The sequence below is a fragment of the Hippocampus zosterae genome, chromosome 12 (genome assembly GCF_025434085.1).
Source record: "Hippocampus zosterae strain Florida chromosome 12, ASM2543408v3, whole genome shotgun sequence".
Taxonomy (NCBI): domain Eukaryota; kingdom Metazoa; phylum Chordata; class Actinopteri; order Syngnathiformes; family Syngnathidae; genus Hippocampus; species Hippocampus zosterae.
The window spans coordinates 8573654-8598632 of record NC_067462.1 but is presented as its reverse complement, the minus strand read 5'-3'; the positions used below and the strand labels follow the sequence as shown (position 1 = coordinate 8598632).

At 45.3% G+C, this 24979-nt stretch overlaps 1 protein-coding gene across 1 annotated transcript; it reads right to left on the bottom strand.

Annotated features, from left to right (window-relative positions):
• Positions 1-557: 557 nt before the first annotated feature.
• On the bottom strand, positions 558-17150 carry irs2b (insulin receptor substrate 2b). The gene is made up of 2 exons (XM_052082386.1): positions 13731-17150; positions 558-3849 (listed from the first exon to the last, which is right to left on the bottom strand). Exons 1-2 carry the CDS (start codon positions 16915-16917, stop codon positions 3845-3847), a joined length of 3192 nt encoding a protein of 1063 aa, XP_051938346.1. The 5' UTR covers positions 16918-17150; the 3' UTR covers positions 558-3844.
• Between the last annotated feature and the right edge of the window lie 7829 nt (positions 17151-24979).

Sequence of the window (24979 nt, the reverse complement as noted above, 5' to 3'; positions counted from 1 at the left end):
ACACAAGTGTAAAACAGATTAATGAGAACAATGTCATCCAGTTGTAATTTTGCAAGAATAAATCGTGATTCTAAGAAGAGAAAAAATGCAATTGGATATGAACAAACACATAAATTGTCATACTTTCTTTTAAGGCTGAAGTATTCATATTACTAGAACACTAAGTCCTATTTTTTAAAGGAACCTAGTGACAATACTTAGCCTATAAAACACGAATATTTCGAGGAAATGTTTTTTTGCATGAGGACAGAATTTTAATATTATGACTCCTGTCAAAATACTTGGAATAAAAAAGGCATAATGCTGCAATTTTACAAGAAAATTCATACATTCATGAGGGAGAAAAGTCGTAATTCGGCGTGTGTGTGTTGCGGAATTTTTATATCCCCTCAGTACAACTCCTATTTTGTCATCATATTAATTTTCTATTCATTTTTCGAATGGAACATTGGAAAACAGCATTCCATAATATCTTGATAAATGAGCTATCAGGATTCAAGGAAAAGTATATGTTTGTGAGAGACTAAATCAGAGGACAAAAAACAGATGCAGGCCTCTTTTCTTAAATAATAGCAATATTTATTCCATGTGTCTAAAAAGAATCAATACAATCTAAAGCAAAGACGTAAGTTTAAATTATCATCTCTTAGTCGCATCACAATAATATGCAAAATGTGAAATATTTACAGTGGGGCGGTAGGGGGGGGGGGGCTACAGCCAAGTAAGCTGGGGCCCCTCCCCCCAACAGTAACTTTTAGATGCTTTCATCAAGATACAACGTGACCCAAATGCAAAACACTGCTCAAACAACAAATGGGCTCGATTAGCAAATTTCAAATAGGAAGAAGAAAAAAAAAACATGTACAAACTGCAACAAACAGAAACACCAACAACAGAATTTCTGAGGTTTAATAAACAAATACAGACAATATTTGTACATTTTGGTACACCTTGGTAAGTAAACTACTTTTCAATTGTGTAGATATTGCATATGCCATTTGTACCCAAGTACCGAGAATGAATTAGGTCAAGTACGAATTACTTGTCGAATTTGCAGTTACAGCATTAGCAAAATTGTGGCATTGTCGTTCACAATACTATACCAACAGAGTTATGAATTAAATTATTTGAAAACACAACCAAAAAAAAAAACCCAAAACAAAACAAGAGGAAAACAGATCAAAGCCAAACCAGAACTGGTTAGCACATAACTTAATTAGTGCTTTTTGTTGTTTCACGCCAACACAAACTATGTACAGTAAAAACAGCATAAGTTATTTAACTTAAAAGTTGTTTTGCCGTCATAACGTCACACTATTTACAGTCTTTTAAGTACCAGTGGATCCAGATCGACAGCAATGTTGCTTGTCCCGGCGTGTGTCGTTTTGCCGTTGTCGTAGCGTCGACTTTGTTGTGGCTTTTCACTGTTGTGGTGGTTTCATCGGGGTTGCGCGTTCTCAACCTTGGAACGCAGCATGTACTACATTCAACGCGTCTTGTGTTACAATCTAGACAAGTTTGTAAGTGCAAGACCATGCTTTCTCTCCGCCAGCGCCCCCCCCCCCAAAAAAAATGGCAGCACGAGGCCTGGCGGCACAACTGACCACGTTGGCTCGCCGCCGCCATGAGGCAATAGGTGAGTATGTGACTGTGAGTTTGTGTGTATTGTCCAGTTAAGACCAGGGATGGGCATTTAACCACTTTTCATTGATCGACTGTGGGAGATAAAAATCAACAATCAATTCATCGATTTCTTGTTAAACCGCTACTTTATGAAAAGGTGGTGGGTGGGGGGGTCAAGTGGTGATTATGAGAGCGCAATGCAAATGTCATCAGAATGAAATATCATTTTGCCAGAATAAAGTTGTTAGCGAATAGCTGATAATTGGTTCCGAAAAATAATACATCAAAAAGCCAAATTATGGAAATGTTATATCAATATTTTTTTAAAGCCGTCATTTTACATTAACTTTTCTTTGCATTTTGTATGCCCTATTGTTGGAGGGAAAAAAAAAATAAAAAAAGACAGAATACAAAGAAATTCGTATTATTAAAAATTCAAAAAATTGAATATAATCTTTAAAAAAAACAAAGCTATAGTTTTACAAAAAATAAAGTTGTTCTGTTGGGTATATCATGATAGACATTCCCCCCAAGAAAACTATGAATATGAAAGCCTTAATAAAAAATATATTTGAGAAAGTCAACATTTTTTTAAAGAGAGAAAAATTGAAATGATTCAAAATTTAAAATTGTAACGTCAGCAAAAAAAGTCTATTTAGTAAAAAAAAATATTTTGCGTCAATGATATCATAATATTAAGACAAGAAAATACGTATTTACGGGCAAAAAAGCCCCCCATCTGATGGACTTTTTTTTGTGTGTGAACTGCAGTCCCTCCGAAAGTTTCATTTTTGCCTTCATTTCTAGCGAGATGGCAAAACCTCTCTGTGGGTGTTCTGAACTCCTATTTCCGCTGCAGATTCTTAATGAACACAATGTTGCCGAGGGGAATGAGACGTCGGGCTTAGCTGACGCTGTCTTCAGACCGCAAACGAACGCAGATTGAATCAACAGCGTCTCTGCTGGCCGCAGCTAAACAGCGCACTCGAATTTGACTCGATTGTTTCAAAAAAACTTTGGAGCAACGATTATTTCCTCACAATCATCCAAATCCTATCACCATGCCCATCCCTAGTTAAGACAAAGAACTTCAAACATTCCATGATGTCATGAGTTCCTGCAGGCGGCTTTGGGCGGGTGTGCAGGGGATTACAGGTGAACAGGTCCATAAGTGTTTGGAGGTGCTGAGACTTTGGCTCAGACAGGCCACGGGGTGTACCTGGGTCATGCTGCGGTGTTTGAGCGTGACATCATCGCTTCTTCAAATAAAAAAAAATAACAAAGCGAGGATAGAAAATCTCTCCCTCCTGCAACCCACCCGCCGGGTGAATAAATATACTGTAAGAAATATTTCATATATCATCTTGTCGTAAATGTACCGTGGAAATCTCAGAGTGGCTCATTCTTTGCGGATCGGTTCAGTTGTGAAGGGTCATTAGGTCCAGACGAAACAGCCCATAGGGGGCGAGAGTAAGGCTTTGGATTGGCGATTCCTTTAAAAAAAAAAAAAAAAAAAAGTTGTAAAAAATAAATATTTTTATATATGTTCATATCCACTATTGGGTGGGGGGGTTAACCAACCTGTTTTTTTGTTTGTTTTGTTGAGGTAGGTTTTTTTTAAGCAAACTTATTTGTTTTTAATATGTACCGAAATGCCACTTTTATTATTCATGGAAATTCACACATTTGGAAAATGTTTTACCAAATGAATACTTCCGTCTTAAATAAATAAATATTTTGTATGCATTCGGGGGTTTTTTGTTTGGTTTTTGCATGTGAGCTCCAGGTTTGGTGTCTTCTCAGGTCAGGCAACCCGTTCAAACTCTAGTCTTAAGGGTAACCAAAATAATCTATATTCGACATAATAGAATAACTCGTGTAGTCATTTTGCAGATAAATAAAATAGTTACCAAGAGTTAATAGTTGGTATGAGAGTTTTTGGGGTTTTTTTTGTTATCGAGTCCAGCAGCTTCAATAAGGATGGATGGCATCTCATCGTTTTGGTGCCAAGGGAAGATTTGGGGTGAAAGGTCAAGTGTCCGTATTGCCGTGGCGACTGCTGCCTCCGTGACCTCTCGGCGGGGGGAGGTCAAAGGACGTGGACGGTAGCCCACGCATTCAGCTGTTGCCGAGGCGACGTCATCACACGCAGGCGGCGAACCAACCCGACAACCAGGAGAGGAAAGTGGAGGGTGGGGGGTGGTGACTGAGCCAGTGGCCTTCATTCTGAAAGAGAGAAGGAAAAAAGACGTTAGGTGGAATGATGACAATAACGTCTGCATCTTGCGAAAGTAAAGTGAACACAATCAATCGTATTGTTTTTTTTTTCAGGAGAAAAAGTCCAAATCTTTTTTTTCTTGCGATACAAAGGAAGAAACAAATCAGAGACGTGTCCTATGTGTTGTGTTCATTCATTCATTCATCTTCCGTACCGCTTGATCCTCACTAGGGTCGCGGGGGGTGCTGGAGCCCATCCCAGCCGTCTCCGGGCAGTAGGCGGGGGACACCCTGAATCGGTTGCCAGCCAATCGCAGGGCACACATAGACGAACAACCATCCGCGCTCACACTCACACCTAGGGACAATTTAGAGTGTTCAATCAGCCTGCCACGCATGTTTTTGGAATGTGGGAGGAAACCGGAGCACCCGGAGAAAACCCACGCAGGCCCGGGGAGAACATGCAAACTCCACACAGGGAGGCCGGAGCTGGAATCGAACCCGGTACCTCTGCACTGTGAAGCCGACGTGCTAACCACTGGACTACCGGGCCACCCATGTGTTGTGTTGTGTTGTGTTATTTTTGTTATTTTGACTTCAAAATGGCGCCGCGAGAGTGGCTGCCTTTCCAGCAGCTCCTATATTTTGTTGTTCTACTTCTTCCTTTCATAACTTTGCTGCTGTCAATTGGGAATTTCTCCATTGCGAGACTAATAAAGGTTTTGTTATCTTATATTTATTGACAGTTACATTTGTCAAGAAAATTTGTTTAATTTCACAAGAATAAACTCAGATTTTTTTCACTTTTTTCAAAGAATCGAGCTGTAGCATTTTAATTAAAACAAATGGACTTAAATTGTATTTTTCCAGAGGAAAGTGACATTTATAGAGAAAATCTTATTTATTTTTTTAAATCTCACATGACTTATAAGAAAAAGAAACCCCCCCTCTTAAATAATAATATTTTTAATGGGGAAATGACTAATTATGAGAAAAGTAAAATTTACTAGAATAAAGGTACATGGGTAAAGTCTGGGTTTCTTGACCGTTAACGGCCGTGTTCGTCCAAGAATGAAAAAAAAAAATCGACTTTAGGCCACTGTAAACATCTAAATACTGACAGTTTTTCCTCAATCTATGGATTATCAAATAATTGTTTTGTTTTTTTTAATGAAATTTTCTAGCGCGAGCCTAAAGAAGCCAACAATAACATCCTGATGGAGTCCGACTCATTTGACAGTCGCGTGCGGTCAATCTCGCTGAACAGGAACGCAAGCACAAAAACATAGCAAGAGTGTCCTGGTGGCTGGTCCACCCAAGTGACAGACCACCAAAGTAGGCTGTCTGCTGTTCAAATTCTCCTGATTCCGAGTCAGAGTGCCATCAACTAAAATTTCATCTCCAAGCCTATTCCACACTAAGACCAATACTCCAAAAAGTCCAAAAATGTGTGTGTGTGTGTGTGTTCAAATGTATTGCCCCACTTTGTTACCAAGTAAGGAATAAGTGCTCTTCAAAGTGTGTGTGTTCCTCAGTCAGTGGCTTTAAAGCAGCGTGGCAGTCAACAGTCACATACACAAACACAAGGTATTGCGGACTGAATACGCACTCCAAATAAACATGCAAATGTCACACTCCGACACACACGCACACACACAAAACCGTGACCTATTCTTCTTATTTATTCTCATTCATGCAGTCGCCACAGTGTCGCTTTCCGTCCCAGTGGAAAACACTGCTGAACTCTGACCCCCACGCACTTGTTTGTGAGCTTTCATTTGCATGCAGCTATCAAACGGCGGCGGAAGTGTCGGCCGACAGCGCACACACACACACAGGCGCGCACACACTAGCGCAAATACACACGGCCCGGCCGGCCGCATTTTTGTCCCCCGCTTGCCGTCTTCCTCCACCCCCCAACCCCCAACCCCACAACCACCCGGAGGCGAACAAGAGCTGTTTTCACAAAGCTGGATGTGATCGTTCATTCTCTAAAACAAACCTTTCATTCAGGCCAAGCTGACCGCCCCCCCCCCTTCCCCACAACACTCCTACTATAAACACACACACTTTGTTCTCCTGTTTTTGACTCCTAACCTACAAAAAAAAGGAAAAAAAAATCTGATTCATGTACATTTTTTTTTCAATGGATGACTCATTTTGAGGAAGAGATTCAATTTGGCTCCCCAAATGGTGCCTCCTGATTGTTTGGGTTCATTAGAGGACAAAAAAAAAAGGGAGAGAGAGAGAAGCAAGAAGAAAGCGTTTGGGGAGAGGTGGAAAAACCACAGTAACAGAATCAACCTGACTGAGAGGACCGGGAATGCGGTGAGGTCATGGGACCGGCGGCCGACAACAATCTTTGTGTGTATTTGTGTGTGTGCGTGTACTGGTCCAGACAGTAGCCTGCCGAGGTAAAAACACTAGGGTGAGAATGACCGAGATGTGCCGGGAAAATGAATCAGCGGGAATGTCGATTAATAAGACGCTCTGGCTACATGAATGTCGCGTCTCGGCGCACCAGACAACAGTGGTGTGTGTGTGTGTGTGTGTGTGTGCGTGTGTGTGAAAAGGGGGTGTTACTGAAAGAATGGGCTCCAGGTCGATCAAGGAATGAACCCGATGGCTACTAAACCCCCGTCCTGTTTTTAAGGGGGAGGTGGTGAGTGTTACATAAACACACCTCCTCAGTCTTTTACCCCATTTCGGGCCCTCCCACAACCACTACGACCGCCCACCCTCACAGACTGTTCATTATTTATTTAGCTCCCTAGGCTAAACTTAGCCGAGCTCCATTCAGGGCTCGGACACTGGAGCGTGTTTTGAGCGGCCGGGTCTCTTTCGACGTAAACACGTCCCACTGTGGCCTCCTCCTCTTACCGTATCTCGTATATATAGCGGTTACAGAGAGAATGCAAGTTGATGCGAAGTCTATGTTCAGCATAAAATGGTCATTGGAAGGGGCGGAATAGAAATAGAAGAAGCCATTACGGGGAGAAATAAGACAGCTTACCGCTTAAAAAGGTGGAGAGAATAAAAAAAGTTTACGCATTAACGACAGTGGTCAGAAGGATGAATCGCCGCCTCGGGTGGTCCGAAGTAAACATGGATAATGACCCGAAACATATGAATCAAGTGTGTTGGAGCAGGATAAAGGCCCTTGAGGCCCGGAATTGCCCATCACTGCTTTACACGATCACCGACTTCTCACTGAAGAATGGAAAACCCCCAAATTATTCAAAAAGACTGGAAGAAAATTATTTTAAAAAACAAAAAACCCAACTGTATATGCCGAGAAACCTTGAATTATTCAACAGTGCTGTAAAGTCTTATTTTGCAGATCTGATCAATTACATAATTGATTTATCAGCAAATTATAACCTCACCACTGATCGAATTTGCATAAAATAATGAGAGCTGATCCAGCAGATCACATCTTGGAAAGTGTCGTAAAAACAACAAATCAAGCCCTGATCACGCAGAGAATCCAAGCGTAATATGCCTGCCAGGCCACTAGGTGACACTATCACTTACTCATGCGGTCATTTCTTGTACTTTAAGTTGGAAATAGGAGACCATCTTTTGTGACACCAGCCAGGAAGTTTTGTTACAAAGTATTCAGAATTGTGTGTAAAATGCGACACTATAAAACAAATACGATCATGGTTTTGTCATAAATATTCAGCTCCAAGATGTCCCATCAGCAACCCTTTTCGTGAAAAAGAGCAAGAGTGACGTGAGGTCTTCTCCCGGAGAGATGAACAGGCTGGGATATGTTGTGTTTACATTCCAGCCTCCCGTCGGCTGGCTCCTCCCTGATCTATCGCAGAGCTTCACTACACAAACACCGACTGCCTCGCGACCTGTGACCTCCCACGCCTCGAGCCTGTCCGACACACAACACAAAAACAAGCCCTGCTCGCTCACCTCAACCTTTGCTCGTGACGTAAACACGACCTTCGATCACAGGATACACATGCGGGACGATCTGTGACAATATTTTGAAATGGATGACGTCATCACATTGCCTAATTGAAACACGCATGCACATTTTAGCATTATTCCAAAAGCATCACAACTGGCTTCCATATGCATGCAAAATACACAAACTGAAGCAAATAAACGTTAGCCACTCTTAGTAACCAGTAAACACGGTTGCAGGTCAACCATATTGCGTTTTTTCTACCAATTACTAATGGATTGATCCAAGTAATTGGATAAAAATGTGTTTTCATTATCAAAACACAATAACATCCATCCTCACACTTTACAATAATAACTGTGACTTTTAAGGTGTGTCGCTTTAAATGGTGGGGCCTGGCCTGGTGAGTGACGTGGGTGTCAGTAAACATGCAACGGCTTCTGTGTCTTTCCTCGACCGTTTGTGGAGGCCATACGATGCGCTCTTACTAGTGGTGGTGGATTATATTAAATTATCTAACGTCATCTTGTTATTTGCGTAGGTGATTGGAGATGTGGTAACATGGCGCTTAATCTACCTTGTGAAGTGTAAACTATTCAAGCTACAATACTTGAGCCCTATTTGAATTGGGGTTAAATGCTTCCAGATGCAATGAATGAGTTTAAAAGTATGATATTGGAAGGGGAAAAAAACTGATTCATTTCTTTCCCCTGTAGTCCATCAAAGAAATGGACTCACATGCTGATGAGTAATTTAACACACACAGGTCTTTGTTTCAGCATAAAATGGTCACAAAATGGAAGGGACTGAGCAGCTGAGACACGCTCGCATCACACAGCGGCTCGAGACGAAGCAAGCCGCTCAACAATGTTTAATCCCGGAGTGAACGTAAGCCTTCTTACCTCCAAGCTAAATTGGGGATAGGTTGACTTTGTTTTTATCTGCGGCTGGAACATCCTGCCCTAGTGTACTCTCTCAAGAGTTATGTATCACACTCACTGTGACTGCGCAGACCTGGAGGGGAGGGGTGTACGGGACAGGTGAGGGCAAGAAACAAAGTGTTCCTTCCCTCTGTTATGTGTCATCAAAGAGTCACGTTTGGCTGCCCTCGAAAAAGTGCACTTTGTACTTCTCTTAACTTTTGTCATTAAAATGCATCCGAGTGGGGAGATTATCAGTGAGGGATTCGATGAAATAAAAAAAATAAGCCGGAGCGTTCTGTTCTTGGGTTTTCTTTTTTTTCCTTTTGTTTTGGAAGCTCGTGGTGACAAGAGCAACCTTTAATCAAGCATGATTAGCTTTAGTTGCTAAACGGGTCATTAGGAAGATCCCCGTGGCCTCCGGTGCGAGAAAGCCAAAGAAGGCCACGGAGGTACGGAAACACAACAGAAAGTGCACACCTATGCCAAATAAAGCATGTGTGTGTCAACCGAGAAGGGGGGCTGTGGGGTGGGTGGTTGGGGGTAGGCGTAGGTTGCATCACATGATTGCTGCAAAACAGAAAGCGATGCCTGGAGAGAAGAGGCGGAGAATCGGATGGGGGGGGGGGGGGAGGATGTGAGAAAAAAAATGGGGGGCGGGGGTTTTGTTGTAAGGCTTCTTGAACACACCCTCGCACACCCTCCTCCCACTACCACCTTCTCCCTGTTGTTGTGGCAGATGGTGGCCGGTCATTAGCGTATTGTCACTCTCCTCCGAAAAGAGCCAGATAACCAGTGAGTGCTGCTTGGCGGGGCAGGTGCAAATACTCCTGACTGAAACCCCCCCCCCCCCCCACCCCCCACACTCCACCGACCCCTCCACACGACACACACACATTCGCAGCCCTCTCTCGACCATCTGCTGGCGGCTGCGCATATGCAGACAGGAAGACGCACAACGTGGAACGGTTGTGTGCGTTGGGCTGCTAAATTCGGCAAGGCATGGAGGGAGTGAGTCAGATTCTCCCCTAAATGCAACCATGCCAGACGGCTGTTACAACAAAAGGTGGGGGGGGGGGTCAAAGAGATGAAAGGTTGGATTCAGAAGAAGTATGGTCAAAGTAATCCACGCGCTTCCACGGTGCGGCTTGTTGCATTTCGCCGCCGTTTAAAGGTCACCCAACTGACATTGTGGCGGGGTGGGGAGGCGTGGCCCTTGAAGGCGAAACAGTGGAGCCGCTGCTGCAAACAACTAACCAATAAAAGTGATCCACTGCATACACAAATGAGAAAGTCCATATATAGAGATATAGAATGAACCCCCTCCCCACCCCCTTCGTTCTCATATTCATTCACATGTGGGTTGAATTTTAGAACAGCAACTGCCCCCCCCCCCCCCCCCGCTCTCGCTTGAACCCCACACTCCTTCCCGTACTCCACAGGGTGACTGCAAATGCCAAATGAGGACACAGGATTTGACTTCCTAGTGTTTCAAACTGCAGCATTGGAGGGAATGTCAACTATGGGCTCAGTCGGTGATAACGAGAAAATGCGGCAAAGCTTGCGGAAGGCGACGCCGCATCTCTCCTTTGATCGTGCATGTTTATTCATTTGGAAGGCGTCGCCGCAGAAGAAATGGGAGTCGTGGAAGTAAGCGGCGCGTGATCTTGAAGGGCACATTTACATGACAATGACCAAGTAAAACTTGTTTTTTTTTTTCGTTAAGATCTGGTAAAGTTGATGGTACAGATGCCATAATCGGAAAAAGATTGCCTAGCAGATGCATGCCAAACCGGTGGGTGGTGATTCCCAATTTGTTTCTGTCAACTAAAATGTATATTTTTTAAAAATTACAACAGTAAAAACTTATTATTAAAAAAACAACCATTGTTACTTTTCCAATCGGTCAAACCAAGGGACTGTCTGTTCCTCATCATAAAGATGAGTTCAAAATGCAACAAATATCTTCAACTTCAAGTTATCAAAAAACGTAGCTCACACGTGGGGGGTGGGGAGGGGACAACTAGAATCAAAAATTTTCAGGAAAAAAAAAAACCTAAAATGGCTTCTATTTCTTGGCTTCATTCATAAGCCGCCAGCAAACTTTCAAGGTCAAATCACAAATGTTCATACAACCAGTAACAGCCAGAGCATGTTTGTGCAGTTGTTCCCGGTAATTAAAAAAAAAAAAAATCCCCATCCCCCTTCAGTTCAGCAGCCTGCCAGGTTAGAAAAACAAGTGAGCATTCACCTCTCCCAGCAACCTTTGCACACTGCCCCGCATTCCAGGCCTGAAACCCGGTACCTGACAATTGATAAACAACTGACTCACTTGTTTTCCCGGGGAACCCAATGACTTGCACAGTACCGCGAGAAGCGTCAGAGCTGGCACACAGACCAAAAGAGAGACGAGCGAATCGGGGCCCGAAACAAATTCAGGAGAGGTTTGGCTTGCGATTTTTCTGACAGACGTTACAAATCGGATTCAAAGTCACAATTCTCCGCAAACCAAGCCTGGCCGCAAGACTCACTATGTTGAGTGACATTCACAAACATGGCAGAACATGACGTCAAAACATGAGAAGCGATGACTCTCATCACGCACTGATTCGAAAGGTGCATTCGAGCCTGTGTGAGGTCGACGGCGCTTTAGAAAGTTGAACACGATTCAATAAAGCGAGATCGACTGCTTGCCGTCATACCCGTATAAATATGCAATTTGGTGTATGCATGCATTTTTCTAACCAAAAATGGTCTACGTGTTGTACTCATTTACATGTTCTTTGTACATGCAAATGATTTTTTTTCTTTTTCCATATGTTTTTTAGAGACTCTCGTGCTTCAAAAACAAAAGACCAAGGACTTTGTGATCTGCCCTGAAAATTCATATCACGATAATTCAAATCCTGCATTTTCATGTGAACATGGACGGTTCTTCTTTTATGGAACTAAATCGTTAAGGGAAACAATCGTTTGGCAATGGTTAAAGGACACTTTGATTCGGTCCTCTTTCATCTCAAACTGCTTCAAACAACAAAGCGTGTGACGGAAAAGTGGTTAGGACTGCACGACTGTCCGTGTTTTATGTTATGTGTTGTGTTTATTATTTTACTTTATGTTAACTGTTTTGTTAAGTGCTTTGTTGCAGTTGCCGCTGTTGTGAAAGCGCTATATAAATCAGCATGTATTGTATTGTAAAGCTAAATCGATGAAAAATATTGATTTGGAGACCTATTAGTGGGAAGATGACAAAATTCAGTACTCTGAGGTGCAAAATAATACAAATAAATGACTGTCAGTGATTTTCACTCGGACACTTGACAAAGCCCCGAGCACAGGAACAGATCGACTTTCACTGAGGTAAATCAAGCATGTCACGAGATGAAACTTTAAAACATGACAACATTGTATTTTTCTATTCTAACAATGACAAACAACACAGCTGATACCATAAACATGTGATGTACTTTTAACTTGACATCAGCCACAACCGATTCATTTCCGGTTATCGAGCGTGTGCTAACTATGTAGCCGTTGTTTTACTGTTTGGTGCTTTCTACCGTCTTTATTACCGATTTGTTTTACTGTTTATTGTATGTGTTTAATTTGCTCCATGTTCAGCACTTTGGATGCAGCGATGGCTGCTTGAAAGTGCTCTATAAATACAGTTGAGTTGAGTTGTCTTACTTTACTCCGATAATTATTCCCCAGAATGCTTTGCTGTTCAAAGCTGGTTGCCCCAGAAGTTGTTTTTTTTTGTTTTGTTTTACCTTGCCCTCCTGCGGCATAAGGTCAGGGGATGTCGTCAACAACAAAACTGAACTCCAACGATCACAAAAATGCGTCGTTTTTGATCACCATTATGATCCAGCCACGATAAATCATCCCGCCCTCCCAGCAAAGAGCCAAGTTCTGTTGTGAAAGCACAAACAGCAATTCACAAGACTTCACAACCATTCTGCCCCGGAGTGTCTTTCCAGGTAACAGCGACTTCTGAAATGCCGCCGTTTGGTCACCTATCCGTGTAAATAATCCCTGTCTTGAAGAGTTGCATGAAAAGCCAGTGTGATGCAACAGCACGCGGAAGGAGGTGAAAGGTGATATTTTGATGGCAACTGTTCATTCCCGGAAATACAACCCATCAACAGTGTAGTATTCGGCCGTATAAACACATTAGAACCAAACGGAAGACGAATCAACCTGCTTTGCAGCGAGCTATTAAAACACAGTTTCTTTGCTGGTGTTACTACTTTAATTCAGCCGGTGTAGTAAACGCATGCATCACTCGTACACTAGATGGTCGAACGCAACGTCTCCTGAGCTCAAACGACAGCAAGTATGGGAATATAGAAACCATGAATGATCATTTTAATGGCGTCGGGAATAGTGAGGGGCATCGTAGATTTGAGTTTTGTGTCATTGCGTCGCAACCTGGTATCCATGAAGCCCAAAGCAGATGAAAGGCTGAGCAAACAGCTCTCCTTCACATCATGCTCCTGTGAAATTCCTTGTTGTGTCATGGGTGTGACAAGAGGGCGACTAATCCAATCTAAACATCGCCGCCTGCACCTCACGGCGATATTTGGAACAACTCCCCTCGGTCGCCGTGACACACAAAACTGCACAAAGTGAAGCCTGCGCGTGACCAAAGTTGATAGGATACGCGGGTCTAACGTGGTTTCCACCCTCGTTTTGTTACTTTACAGCGTAGGTTGCCATGTTGTTGAGCAACAAACAGACAACTATGCAACATTCTTCTTGATTAGGCGCCCCCCCCCCCAAAAATACATTCTGATTACCAGCTTTGAGCTTACAGTCAGTGCGCCGAATCCGGTAACTACAAGCCCGGCTGCAGGCAGAAACGCTGCGCTCTCACAATTTTTCCTAAACTTGGGAATGAAAATGAGCCTCCGCCGCTGCCTAGCAACCACGAGTCAGTCTGCAGAGTACACAGAAGCACTGCGCCGGATCCTGCTCCAGTAATGATACTACTCCCTTCATGAATGAAAGCTTCCTGAATGAATGCGTGCGTACATCGCGCCACTCACCTTTCACAGCAGCGGCAGTCGTCTCCTTGAATCCGAGGCTGGCATAGGGGCTGGAGTTGAAGCCATTCATACCGCCCTTGCATCCACAGGCAGTCTTGAATCTCAGCAGTCCATCGCAGCCCCCTAACCGGCATCCACCGAGAGCCCCCTCCATCAAGTTCAAGGCAATGTAGTTGAGTCCGTTCTGATAGCCGGCGGACGTCTCCCTGCACATCGGGGTGCTGCCGCTATAGTCCTCATCGGGTCCCTCCGAGCCCCGCGCGCCATGCGACACGTTCTCCACCGAAGCTGAGCTGTGGCGTTTGGTGTCGTGGGCGAAGGACGGGCACACGGGCGTGACAGTAGTGGTAGAAGAGAAGGTCTCGGAGCTGTGTCGCCGGCGTCCCTGAGGGTCTGCACGGATGACTTTGGCCCCCCTATGAGGATCTGCAAGGGGCACAGTCAGCGACGGTCCCCCGAGAAGAAAAGAATCCACTGGCGCCGCCGGTACTCCGTCCACGACAAGGCTGCTGTCAAGACTCGGTCTGTGGACGCAGGCGCCGGGGCTGGTAGGCAGGGGGGCATCGTCGGTGGCACAGAGTGGACAAAAGGTCATCTCGGTGTAGTCATCCTTGACCGCCGCTGGCTGACACACCAGACTCGCGTGATGCTGGAGAGGATATTCGTCCACCACCCCTCTCACTTCTGCCTGTCCCTCTACGCCTTTGCTCTCCTCCTCCTGGTGCAAACTTCCCCCAGGGGGAGAAACCACACTCTTCGGCGAGGCAAAGTCCACATTAACATAGTCCGAGAGCGGCGAAGAGACCTCGTCTGGGCATTTTGAGCCGTCGACGGATGCCGTCGCGTCACTGGAAGCGCCGCTGAAGTCGATGTTAATATACTCCCCCGGGCTGCGCGGCTCAGAGGGGAGCGGGTGTTCACTCATACACGGTAAGGTTCTGAGAGAATCTAGAGCCAGGCGGGTGGGTCGACACGCCCTACTCCTGTGGGCCAGACCAGCGTCACTCCGAGCCCCCCTGAGAGGAGCGGGGGTAGATGAAGTCGCGCCCGGTGTCACAGAGTCTCCCAAAGGCACGGGACAGTAGTTGGACTCCTCTTCGATACGCTGCCTCTGTAAACACATCACCACATATTGGTCTGTGTCGGTGGACCCGCTGCCCTGCGACTGGCCCTTAAGCGAATGTGGCAGGCTGCTATGAGAATAAGGCTGTCTGTGGTGTTTCTCTCCTCCGGAAGAACTCAGGCTATGGTCTCCAGGAGACATGTTCAGGTACTCTCCATTGGTGAGCTTTCCGTCAGTGCTCTCCATCGACATTTTGATTCCGCACCACATGCGCATGTAGCCGTTGTCCTCAAGGGAAATACTGCCCGGCGACTCGGCGTGCGGGGCCAGCCCCGCCGCCGCGGAGGAAGGGTGCGATCGGGGGTTGATGATCTGTTTCGGAGCAGAGACACACATGGGGCTCATAGGCATGTAGGGGTCATTCTTAGCTCCCGACGTATGGGGTGCCACGCCTGGCATCATAGGCATGTAACCGCTATCGCCCTGGAGACAGTTTGATCCCAGCCGGACCTCCCTTTGCTCATCTTGAAAGGTTCCTTTCGGAGAGGCTGTGAGACATCTGCGAGAAGACTGGCTTCCACTGGTGTAAGTGGCCCTCATTAACGTGTACTCGTCGAGGGAGGCCGAAGACACCTGAGGGAGACACCTCTGCTGGCGGGGGGTGGTCAGAGAGTATGTGCGCTTTCGATAAGCCTTGTCCAACTCTGGGAACCACCGATAGCCGTTCTGGTTCTGTTGTTCCATCACCATATAGCCGTCGAGCCTGCTGCCGTCGCGGGACGGCGGGGTATCTGCTCTGAGCGACTCCGGGGTGTTGCTGCCGTACGTGAGAGGCAAGCGCAGGTCGCGGGCATCCGCGGGGCTCGTGCCGTACTCCTCGCACGATATGAAACCGGCGTCACTCGGGGAGCCCGAAAAGGAGGCACTACAGCTGGAGGGACGAGGAGCGCCGCTATCTGGGCACGAGGACAGGCTGGCCAGACTCGGGGCGGCCATCGGCGGGGAATGAGACAGAGGCATAGACATGGACTTACTGTGTTGCAGGGAGGAGGATTCGAACGTCCGACAGGGGCGCGCCGTGATGGTGTGAGACCTGCTCAGGAGGGTGCGGTGGACCCCCGGGCTGAGGGGGCTCCCATTCACCGACATAGGGCGTGTCATGGTGCCGTCTCCCTCGCTGGCCGTGCGTATCCGACAGGAGGAGAATTTACCCACAGGTGAGTTTGTAGCCATGCTGTCGGTGCGTGACCTCCGGAGAAGGCCGGTCTGGCTGGGGGGAAGGTGGTTCAGGTGCCGCCTAGTGGGCACGGAGATGGGGTTGGTGCCCGACGATTGGCTTTTGCTGCGGGGGCGGAATTCAGAGAGCTCCTTCATGGCTTTCATCGCTTCCAGGATGGTTTCGTGGATGTTCTGCGCCACGACGGAATCGTCGGCTTGCATCCAAAGCTCGCCGGGTCCGGTGGCCGCAGAACGACCCACCTCGATGAAGAAGAAGCTGTCAGAGTGGCCGCACCTCCGGATGTTCATCAGCTGCAAAATGACCGAGGCCACCTCCGTGTTGAGTTTCACAAAACTGATAGTCCGACTGGATAAGCAGAGTCTGTAGACGCCGGTTAAATTCCTGCTCTGCCCCAAGCCTTTGGACTTCATATTGACCTGCCATACCTCCTTGTAGGCGGCGCTGACCGGCGTGATCACGCCGTAGCTCGCCTCGTCGAAGCCCACCAGCGAGGACGCAGAGTTGGACGCCGACCCGTCGAACACTCTCCCCTCCGCGATTAAATCCGTCAGCACACGGTACCACCCCTCCTGCTCGCCCTCGCTGTCAGCGGCCACGGCAAAGTACTCGTCCTTGGTGTACAGCGCGATGAGATATTTGTGTTTGGCGTCCGCTCGCTTGCTGACGTTCAGGCAGCAGTCCAGCGGGATGACCCGCTTGGCGGTAGACTTGTTCCTCCATTTCTTCTCGCTCTCGTAATACTCCAGCCGGGCAGGGCAACCCTCGCCGGGCTCCCTGAGCACGAAGAATCTCTTGTGTCCGTGTTTGTGCTTCCTCAGGTAGCCGCACTTCTTCACGCCGGCGGCCGGTAGTGGAGGTCCGGCGTCGCTCGGCGGACTCGCCATTCTACTCTTCCAAAAAAAAAAAAAACACTTACGAGGAGGAAGAAGAAACTGGAGAACAGACGACGCTCGAGTTCCCTTTTTTTTCGTTGTTGTCGTTGCTGTTTTTACGCTTCAGTCGTCCTCTTACTTCCCTCACGGATGAGCGATAAATAACACATGTCGGCTGCTGCTTCTGCTAGTGCTGGTGCTGCCCGGACTGGGGAGGGGGAAACATGTGAACATTTTACACACTCAAAGGAGGCGGAGGAGGAGGGAAACGGGAGGGGGGGGGGGGGGCGGAAGGGGGGGTGCTTTACGCACACGGCCAGTGGGCGGTGCCCGCTCAGCTCATTGGGCTCATTGGTGGATTGAGCGTGAATGCAAAGAGGCGAGGAAAGCCTCCTACTACCGTCACTCTGCCCCCTTCCGACCTGTTTGAGCCTAGTCAGTTTATTTATTTATAGCCGAGCAAGCATTTGGGCTCCTTCGATACAGCCTCCATTTTGCGTCATTAGAGCACTTTATTCACCTTAAATCAGCATCACGCTTTTACTTTTAAAAGCAGTCCTCTAAGTCCGGCTGTCTATGTGGCGAAATAGCCACCACGCTTTCAATCAATCAGTCTAGCAATCAATCTTTCGATCATCTAATATTTTGCGTGTCACGGCTAAAAGGGCAAAGTGAAATGCTTGGCACAGCTCTTGGTATCATACACTGTACAATAATAAACAATACTTCAGTCAAACTGTCGCTTTATTCTCTTTGTAAAGGCAGATTTTAATGGTTTATGCATGTGTTCCCAATTTTTCACAATGCAAATTTCAGTTTGTCCGTGGAGCGGAGGCATATTCCAAATATGGTTGTGTGTCGGGAGAAAAAAAAATATGATGATGTCAGGAATATCCATGCGTCAGAGGCTGGCAGTGTGCGTACAGAGCAAGTGCAGCAGCCAGTTGGGTAACACGACGTGCTTGGGATGAGGATGAAGATGGAGCGATAATGTTCAACTTACTGGAGGGAAGAGACGTCGCATGAGAGATAAATCTGAACAAGCTACTGCTTTCGTGACGTTATTTCGTTTCAGCTGTTGCAGAAACAACCTTCAACCCCCTTCCAACGCAGCCCAGCCCCCATGAACGTACTGAACAAGCTACTGCTTTCGTGACGTTATTTCGTTTCAGCTGTTGCAGAAACAACCTTCAACCCCCTTCCAACGCAGCCCAGCCCCCATGAACGTACCCACACATCCCTCCCCATTTATATTCCAATTTTTCTTCAGACTCCACTTTGCTGGCTCAGCACAAAACGATGCCTTTCGTTTCCCTTTCAGAGGCAAGGTCGATTATCATGCCCGGTGCAGGTCAATTATGCCACCAAGAAGCAATTATTTGACCTTGACGCCACCACAAGAAAGCAAACCATAGAGTGCTCTGAGCAGATGCAATATTATGTACACCAGAACAATGCATACCTGTCAACTCATAGGGTTTAGCCATAGTTCATACGGATTTTGTGGTGAATTTTACGTATATGGCCGTATCGCACAAATCATACGGATTCTGAAAATTTCCGGGTTTTTTTTCACCAACTCCAAATGATTTGGAGTTGGTGCGTTTCTTCAGCAAGGATAAGGGAAGATGGTCAGAGCTGATGAGAAGATGGATGGAGCTAGTAGCACACCTTGAACTTTGATCGCAAAATTTTCGAAACACATCCCAGTATTCTGCAATGTATTAGATCTCCTTAAACTTAGACCGTGCAGGCATTCCTAATAAAGTATCCGGTGAATTAATGTAGTTCTCATTCGGGGGTTTTCATGCGTAGGGGGCACATCTTGTGTTTTGCACACTTGCCTCTGCAACATTTGAAACCGTGTTCGTCTCAGCCAAAGTGCTACGAAGCCATATTTGTTATAAATAGATGTGCTCAGATATCTCCCCATAGAATTGGGGTGGTTCCCTCCCCACTCTAAGTTCATTTTGGGTCAACGCTAGGAGTGTGTGGCTGTTTGCTCTCGCATAAACAACAAGTACTTTAACACTTGGTTAGGTTATTTAACGATGATCGAATAAGACATTGAGACCCTTTCATGTTGTTAAGGTCAAGAAAATATTGAAAATAAAATTCCTTCCTCTCACCCGGGATAAAATGATTGAAATGAGTACGTCCCGAGCTGTTCACCTTCTATGATGCCGTGACCCAATGTTTGGTAGACGGGCGTAAAACGATCTGGAGGCGGGTGACTTGAGTTCAAAGCAGGGGCAATGACAATATCTTTTCTGCAAATCTATGAACCATAAGAAATGCAAATGAGCGCTCCATAAAGTAGCAATAAGGGCGGGACTGAGGGAATCAACAAAACTCAATATGAACGCCCTTTCTTAGGTAACTACATGAATATTTGTCATTCTTCCAATGTACACAGCACGGCGCATACAATTACAAGTGAATTAAATGGATGGATGAATCTGATTTACACACTTTTAAATTGGACCTCTGGCCTTCAGAGTATGAAGCCATTAGGGGTTTTATAGGTTTAGTCATTTCGGGAAAAGATTAGAAGCTGTCAAACATGACAGCAGGGCATCAAGTACCATCATCAATTTCCTGTCTATGGAGGAACTTCCATGCAGCCATCCATCCGTTTTCCAAATCCGCTCATGCGGGTTGGGGGTGTGCTGGAGCCTATCGCAGCCGTCTTCGGACCGTAGGCGGGGGACACCCTGAACTGGTTGTCAGCCGATCACAGGGTGCACACAGACGAACAACCATCTCCGCTCACACTCACACCAAGGGACAATAATTTAGAGTGTTTAATCAGACTGCCTGCCATGCATGTTTTTGGAATGTGGGAGGAAACAGGAGTACCCGGAGAAAACCCAAGCAGGCAACGCAGATCGGAACATAGATGGATGGATGGATGGATGGATGGATGGATGGATGGACACACACACACACACACACACACACACACACACACACACACACACACACACACACACACACACACACACACACACACACATATATATAATATATATATGATTATTTTTTAAGTCAAGACTTTGGTTGAATGTAAATGAAAATGTTATGGGCGGTTGATTTACTGTAGGTTTTATTGGTTCAAAGATTTTTTGAACCAATAAAACAAAAAAGAAATTTTGTTTGGTTGAGTTTGAATGTTGTGATCTTGTCCAATTTAATTCAATGTTTATGCATTCATTTATTTGGGACTGCGGGCACGCTCACAAGTAATGCGAGGCACGTATTATTGTAGACAGGCAATAAGGCAGCGACCTTCTGATTCAAGCGCCTGTGACCTCTAACCTGACAGGCCAGATGCTTTGTTTGCCCACAGGGGTTGGTTGTACAAATCCATCTGGCAAAATAGATTCAATGTTTTCATGGAAGGAGATCAGGCGATTATTCTATCCGTCACATCCGCCCATTCAAGATGTGTTCACACTGCGGACCAAAGCGGGAAATGTTAAATGGTGTGATTGAGGTGATTTCAACACCCGTATTTTGCATTCTGTGATCTTGAATCGGTTAGTAGTTCATCCAAATCAGTTGTCGATGTTCCCCTTGGTGTCGTAAAAAATCCAAAGTGAACCAAAAGGCCATGTGAGGTCCCTCGCTTCTCTTATTGGTCATCACTCCAAATGAGACAATTTACTTTACGTATGCTGCTAGCATCGCATTCAACTATGTTATTCATTTTCTCACTGGGGCTGACCTCCTAGCCTGTATTGACATGAACCAGACAAGATTTGGTTGCGAGTGACCTACTTCTTCTTGTTTGATGCACACCTGCGTTTGGGTGAAAGTGTTTACACCCCAAACGTTTGAAACGGTTTTGATACTTTTTTCTACCAACAGTTTGATGAAAGAACAAATTTTGAGTATGTCGCCACCGCGGGAACAGAATTCCGCCATATAAGTTTTTACATAATTTCTATCAGCAATTCCCAACCAGGGTGTCATGGCGCACTGCCATGAGATATCATTTATTGTATGATATATACATTCACGATTCACTTTCATTTTGATCATGATGAACCAAATTGCTAATTCAGTCCCACTCAATGTTACACAATACAATAAAATACAATACATGCTGATTTATATAGCGCTTTCACAACAGCGGCAGCTGTAACAAAGCGCTTAACAAAACAGTTAACATAGAGTAAAATAATAAACATAACACATAACATAAAACACGGACAGTCATGCAGTTCTAACCACTTTTCCATCACATGCTTTACTGTCTCATCTTATCCATAAAATCCTTAAAATAACCAGTTCTTTGTTTTAAAAAAAACCCAACAACAACAACAACAACACAATCAAATAGGGTTAAATTAGCCAAGAGAATTAGTCATTCTAAGTCTGCGTTTTACTCCAACAGCACGTAACGCTGAAGATGTAATCTCATTTAGCGTATTAAGCTAGCTTTCCAAGACAAACATCCTGGCTTGGCCCATCCGTTGAGTCACATGCTCATACGGTCTCAGTCACTCGCTCCACTGTCACTGTGTGCAAAGATTACTTTCATAAACTTCATAAAGCAGATTAGAATCGCAAATCTGATGAGATCAGATTAAGGACAAGCGCCATGGGTAGTGGTGGTGGTAGGGGGTGGGTGGGGGTTCAAGATTAGGCTCCGTCATACAGCTAAATCGCCATCAAACGAGCACCACGTCTCTTTAACCGACCACCGCGTTCATCGCATTAGCCAACGGAATAAAAAAAAAAAATAATAATAAAGCCAAAGATCCTCGTGCGTCTTTCATGGGAATAGATTAATCTTTGTTTGAGTTTACTCTTTTTCTCCCACCTTCTCCTGCAAAGATTAAGTTGTTTGTGAGAGGTGTTAGCTGCGTCATAGTTGGTTTAAAAAAAAAAGAAGTCTGTTTTCCTACACACCAAGCGATGAGATTGAACAACGACAAAACAGGGTTGAATATGAGCAAATGACTATTCGCAGCGATGATAATGAAACCACTATTCGGGGTCTTGAGTTTATGCGGTATGGATTGCTGGCTTCGGCCCGACGTTGTCGCGAATAACTGACTCGATTTCCTGATCAATACGGTGGAAATTGAAATTTTCTGGCAGTTAATTTTTGCAAGCTATCGAGCTGGCCCAGAGGCATACGCTCATTACGATTTTCGCCTTTATTGGACACGACTGCATGGCAGCACAGAAGCAATTACAGGTGCGATCGTGTCGGTTGGGTGACTCGCTGGAAAGAGAGGAACGCTGACAATTTTCACCCTTGATCAGGATAGCAACTGTGTAACGAGCGCATCCGACTACAACCACTCAGTTAAAGCGTTTGTTTGCCCAGCAGTTTGTTAGGAAGTAGGCTATTTCCATAATTTGTGGGGGACGATGAGCAGCGTGCCCCGATGATTCTGAAGGCAAGCGAGTTTCGATTGTTTGATTTGGGTTCCTAGTAACATCTGGCAAAACGTTGATCTTTTTAAACAGAGAGGCAATTACATTTTTTCGAGATTTTTTTTTTTTTTGCACTGATTCTGAATCTGCCCTCATTTTGGTTCTCTGACACGTCAGGTTTTCCTAAGTATAATAATATTAACAATAATATGATAAATAATGTATTGTAATAATAATTACGTGTATTTGCTAATATTTATTGATGAAGGGTTGGGGTCATCAACAGATGTATTTTTTATATATGTTTTGTATTACAACACGTGGTATAATCTGTATTGCGGTAGTCCAGTGGTTAGCACGTCGGCTTCACAGTGCAGAGGTACCGGGTTTGATTCCAGCTCCGGCCCCCCTGTGTGGAGTTTGCATGTTCTCCCCGGGCTGGCGTGGGTTTTCTCCGGGTGCTCCGGTTTACTCCCACATTCCAAAAACATGCGTGGCAGGCTGATTGAACACTCTAAATTGTCCCTAGGTGTGAGTGTGAGTGCGAATGGTTGTTCGTTTCTGTGTGCCCTGCGATTGGCTGGCAACTGATTCAGGGTGTCCCCCGCCTACTGCCACGAAGACAGCTGGGATAGGCTCCAGCACCCCCCGCGACCCTAGTAAGGATCAAGCGGCTCGGAAGATGAATGAATGAATGATTGAAGTCAGTGTCAAAAAAATGTTTTGGGACATCTCTGATTAAAATTTGTCGTTGACCAGCGTTGTTTTTGTGAGCTGAACTTATTTGAGAAATTTCAAGGCAATCACGTTGAGAAAAAAAGAAATGAGTGACTTGCATCGAAAAGGGCATCCAGTGTAAAAACTGCACCAAACGAACGAACGACCCCTTTGATGAGACCAGGCCAAAGTCACACAAACAACAACTACAGCACAGAAAGCTCGTGAATTTTTCTGCCGCAAATGATTTTTTTTTTCTGTGTATGAGAATCTTCAATTCAAAGTGACTTATTGGGCCATTTTATAAAAGGCTTCCCATTCATTTCCGACCGACAATGGATTTATTACACACTTCAGCCAATTAGGTTGCCACGGTTACATGGAACGGAACCAAAAAAAAAAAAGGATTTCATTAATTGATTAAAGATTCATATATTCATACTTTTGTCCATTCCTTTTTGTCATGCAAGCACTTTCAAACGTGTTCTCATTTCACAGGTCACCGAGTCAGCGATACATTTCTACATTTGCAAGGATAAGGCCGTACATTGCGTGACTATTTGATGAGGCATATTGCGCGCAGAAGCAGGGAACAAACTGATAAGAAATGTATTCATCGACACAAATGACTCGTATGGCCGCACACGGGCGGGAGGGGGAAACAACAACAGTGTAATCTGGGCCCCGCCTCCCTCGAGATGAAATCAATACAAATGCATACGTTATTCATGCTCCATAACAACCTCATCAGTCATTTGTCACAATTATGCCTCATGCAGTGTCACGTGCTGGCATGGAAATGACAGAGACACACGATCTTATTGTCTGTCTCTCAAATATGAATCTCATGAAGGCGTTCTGTCCATATTCAAGGACGTTTTGACTTTACCGTACATAAAGGAAGCTGATTAAGTGCGGCCATTACCTTCCATTGACTGTATTTGTTCACGTTGCCTTCCGAAGCCTAAATCACGCAGTCCACATTTAGAGCAGCTGAGAGAAGGCGGCAGGGGAAAGTGGGCGGCATGAATAGTATTAAAAAGGGAAATGATCTAATCGGAAAGTGTAGGATGCTGATCATTCATGCGTGCTTGTGCGTGCGTGCGTGCATGTGCGTGTGTGTGAGAGGCCTGATTGTTGTTGTTATTTATCCTGAAGTGACCCCGGTGGTCACATGAATACACAATGAACACACACCGCACTCGCTCCACAATGTGCAACATCCAGTCCCTTGCTGTCATAATTCGATCGGAACGAGCAACTTTATGAGCTTAAAACTGACCTCCGAGGAAGCGTATTATTAACAGAAGATGACTAGTAATGCTCAACAGTAATCATGATCAATAATATATTTGCACCTTGCAACAAGGGGATTTAAGTCAGACTTAAGTCCACAATAAAGCAATGAATGAGCATTTTGGTTTTTTTTAATCGAAAAGCGCTATCGGCTATTATGTGATACAGAGAATGACTGCACACTTTACTTGGTAGACTGGCCAACGCTGTGACAAGGTAAGGTATTTTGCGAGTAAAGATATTTTTGTCCCGTCAGCATTCGTCCCACTTTCCCATGGTTAAAAAAAAATCGGATGGACACAGCGTGGTCACAAAATCCAATTATCGACGGTCCTTGAGAGCCATTTGACATGCATTCCGATACCACTGCACGCATACACATCCATACACGTGCATGCGCTCGGAGGCACAAGGTCGTCACAGGATGTGCTTTTCTCAGAAGTGATACTGCAACCTTGCTACGCTATGTGCTAGAAAACAAACAGACCAAAAATGATGACAGGCTTGTACGGCTATCACGGAATACAGGCTGTATGTGTTTGTGCTTAAAGTACAAATTGAGATACCAACAGAGAGAGATAAACATACAGACGAATATCAACCAAATGAAAATAAAAGCAGATAAGGAAAGAAAAATGAAGTCCATGGGAAAAAGTGTACGTCGACACAT